At 67.8% G+C, this 3,384-nt stretch overlaps 1 protein-coding gene across 1 annotated transcript in view; it reads right to left on the bottom strand.

The window, feature by feature from the left end:
* Positions 1-3,384, bottom strand: part of PPFIA1 (protein tyrosine phosphatase, receptor type, f polypeptide (PTPRF), interacting protein (liprin), alpha 1) — a 42,505-nt gene that overhangs the window by 1,763 nt on the left and 37,358 nt on the right. Inside the window, 3 exon segments of the mRNA XM_012734322.1 lie at positions 282-353; positions 1,979-2,144; positions 2,984-3,135. Of these exon segments, the coding sequence (XP_012589776.1) occupies positions 295-353; positions 1,979-2,144; positions 2,984-3,135 (377 nt within the window). The 3' untranslated portion in view covers positions 282-294.

Below are 3,384 nucleotides of genomic sequence, written 5' to 3'. Positions count from 1 at the left end.
GCTGAGCCCCGCCGTGTTCTGTCCTGCTGCCCGGGCCCGAAACACACATCAGCAGACTCTGACGTAGCCGGCGTTTAGGCTCAAGGAGAAAGGAGAACGGCATCTCTGCCCCGCACACGAGGCCACACTGACCTCTTCACGACCGAGACACGGAAACGGGGACAGTCAGCAAGCGGAGGCTAGTGTGTCTGTTTGCAGGACTCCTAGTGTCGCCAGGGCCAAGCCAAACCTGGACGCAGGACAGGGCCTCGGCAGCCTGAGGGACGCTGGTCGCTACTCACCCGCGGAGGAGCCTCAGCAGGAGTAAGTCCTGACTGTCGCAGAATCCAGCCTCTGCGCTCCTGACACACTGCCTGGCGACGACCACAGGAGGAAGCGTGCAAACACAGCGTGCGGTTAGTCTCACGGCGTCAGACACGCTCACACCTGCCGCCGGCTCCTGGGCCCCCGGGGAGCCGCCGAGGGTCGGGCAGCCGGGGCCCTGTGTGCCCCACGACAGTGCATGAGGGCCGCCGCTGGCTCGGAGCCGGGCTGCTCCAGACTGCGGAGCGCCGGGCCTCTCCCTGCAGCCTGGAAGTTGCATCTGTGGGTGCGGGGCCGACACTCGGGGGCCCTGCGGGCTCGGCCTCTGCCAGACGCTCGGGAGGGAAGCCGGGCAGCCCGCTGGGGCCGCGGCCCGGCGCAGGGTGCGGGTGGATACTGACGCGCCCCAGCCTCAGTGTACCCAGGAGCAGTGGGCAGCCCGTGCTCCGGTGGTCAGGAGACCCACAGGGCGGGAACCCACAGCGCCTGCGGAGCGGCCGCGCGGCCGGCATTCCCGCAGGCGCGGCAGCAGCACACGGCCCCGTGCCGGCCCAAGGGGGCAGCAGAGAATGCGTGCTGGGACCCCGGGGCGGCGGGGAGCCGCTTCCTCACTTCCCAGGCCGTGGCAGCGGCCACGGGTCCCAGCTACCGCAGGGCCCAGCGCCTCCTGCTCCAGCCAGACCTACTCCCAGGGCACCGCTGGCGCCGAGGCAGAAGATGGAACAGGGTGGAGGGAAGCAAGGACCTTCCGGTATGCCGGAGGTCAAGTTTCAGTTCAATCTATGAGCGTGACCTGCACGCTCCCTGGAGGAGAAGCTGCCTGCCCCTGGAGGAGAAGCTGACTGGCCGGCACAGTCCTGGGCGCGGGCAGACGCGGCCAGACCCCGCCATGCCGCCTCACAGGGCTGGCACACAGACGCGCTGTCTCTGACCCGTGCAGCGAGGGCAAGTTAGGGCAGGGCTGAAGGCAGGAAGATGCGAGAGCCACGTGGGTACAGCTCTCAGCGTCACTGTGTCCCTGAGGCTGCCTGGCGCTGTGTGAAGTGAGGGTGCCTGGCACGGACACCCCACCAGGACAGCCACACGGTCAGAGGTCTCTTTTCTGGAGACCCTCACTGGAAGCCTACCACTGCCGGGGCAGGGCAAGCCGGCCAGCGCACGCAGGTGCGAGCGAGCCGGGGCCCAGGACCTGCCCTGACGGGGACTCGGGCCCCTCCCAGCTAGGGCTGGGCAGCTGGGGGCTCTGCCGTCCACCTCAGCGGGCGGGGCGGCGGGGCACTCGGTGAGTGCCAGCGGGCTCACCTCTCCCTCCCTGCCCTTGCCTGGGGGCAAAGACATAAAGAAGGGCAGGCAGAGCGCTGGGAGCAGACCTCGGGCTGTAAAGCGCAAGCCAGCGCCTCCCCGCGCGGGGGCCTGCCAGCGGCCAGCCCGTCTTTCAGCTTCCTGGCTGCGCGCACACGCCCTGGAGGCAGGAGGGCGCCCTGGAGGCAGGAGGGCGCCCAGGGGCTGAGCGGTCTGAGCTGGAAGAACAGGCTGACACTCGACCAGACGAGAGCATGAGGACAAAGGCCGCGCTGTCAGCCGCTCACGAGCAGGTTAGGGCCACAAGTACACACGGACAGCAGCGCACGCACACACAGCCGGGGCCGCCCGGCGCCCGTCCACAGCCACCTACCGTCCAGCTGTGTCTTCTTTGGCTGCATGGAGGGGGAGGACAGAGAGGAGGTGACCCGGAAGTTAGCGGGGAGAGTCTCTGCTGACCCTGCAGCTAAGCCACGGACGTCCTTGGGTCTGAATTTTTTCCTCCAGGAAGGTGCTCTCCGGAAGCCCTTGTCGTCGTCCTGGGAAATCCACGGATGGGCTTCAAGACACAGGACGCAGACGCGGCGGCCAGCCCCGGGAGCACGGCCGGACAGGCCCGCCTTCTGTGCCCAGGGCCTGTCTGTCCCAGCCGGGCAGTTCTGAGACTGCAAGGGGCGTGGGGCCCTCTGCTGTGACCCTGAGAGCGGTTCCTCCTCTCACCAGGCCCTGCCCGCCCTCCTGCCCCACCGCCGCTCTCGAGCGTCCCGGGCCCCAGTGAAGACTGGCAGGAGACAGCGTGGGAACGCCCCACGAACGTCCTGCGGGAACCTAACACTGTCTCACGCACCGCACAGGCCCCGGCCGGCTGACGCCTGCAGTCCGCAGGACAGTGTGCGAGGGCGGTCAGCAGCCGAACAGTGATGAATCAAAAGGACAGCAACCCTACCGAGAATGACGTTTCTTGACAGCACTTTTGCTGACAACTGTTGAGCAAGACTTGCTCTGTAAAGCTCCCACGCGTGTGGGCCGTCCCCGTGGCCAACAGGTTACCGCGCAGCACGACGAAGCTGCGCTACTTCAGCCCCCCCAGCGCAAGTGCGGGCCCGGCCAGGGAGGGGCCCCCAGGGCGCAGCAGGCCCCTCCCGCCTCCCCGCTGCTCCCCTCAGTGTACTCTGTCGCGCCGCCTGTCCTGCTCCCCACTCTGGGGAGTCCTCTCACCTCCTGCACCTCTGGCCTGCACCCCAGTTCTTGTGTGCATAAATACATGTATCTTTAAAAAAAAAGATCACCCCAAATCTGAAGAGACACCCTGCAGGGCTCTTGGGCGTCACGGAGAATTCGCGCTTGAGGCACATCAAGGGCCCTGGAGCAGACTCACCTCGTCGAACCTCCTGTCGGTCCCCGCGACCAGAAGGTGGTTGAACTCTCTCTCCAGCACGGCGCGCGCCTGCAAGCGAGCAGCCTCAGCACCGCCTCAGCCGTCACGGCTGCTCCCAGCCGAGAGCCCTGACGCACCCACGCCGGGATGGCCTGGAGCTGGGCGCAGGCCTGGGGTTTCAGGTGCCCCCTAAGACGGGCGTTGGGGCCACCGCCCCCTGGGGGTCACGCGCGAACGCACGCGGGGTGGATGGTGCTGGGGCCAGCCAGGCGCCTCGGCGCAAGAGGCACAGCGAGAGATAAAGGTGGCAGAACGAAGCACCCCAACCCCGGAACACCCACAGACGACACGGGCGGCCACCCACCAAAGCCCAGCCAGGGCCCCCGGGGACAGAGGCCTGC

The sequence above is a fragment of the Condylura cristata genome, unplaced genomic scaffold (assembly GCF_000260355.1).
Source record: "Condylura cristata isolate star-nosed mole 26May11 unplaced genomic scaffold, ConCri1.0 scaffold00054, whole genome shotgun sequence".
NCBI classification, from domain to species: domain Eukaryota; kingdom Metazoa; phylum Chordata; class Mammalia; order Eulipotyphla; family Talpidae; genus Condylura; species Condylura cristata.
The sequence above is the reverse complement of the archived record's forward strand: the minus strand, read 5'-3'. Positions and strand labels throughout refer to the sequence as shown.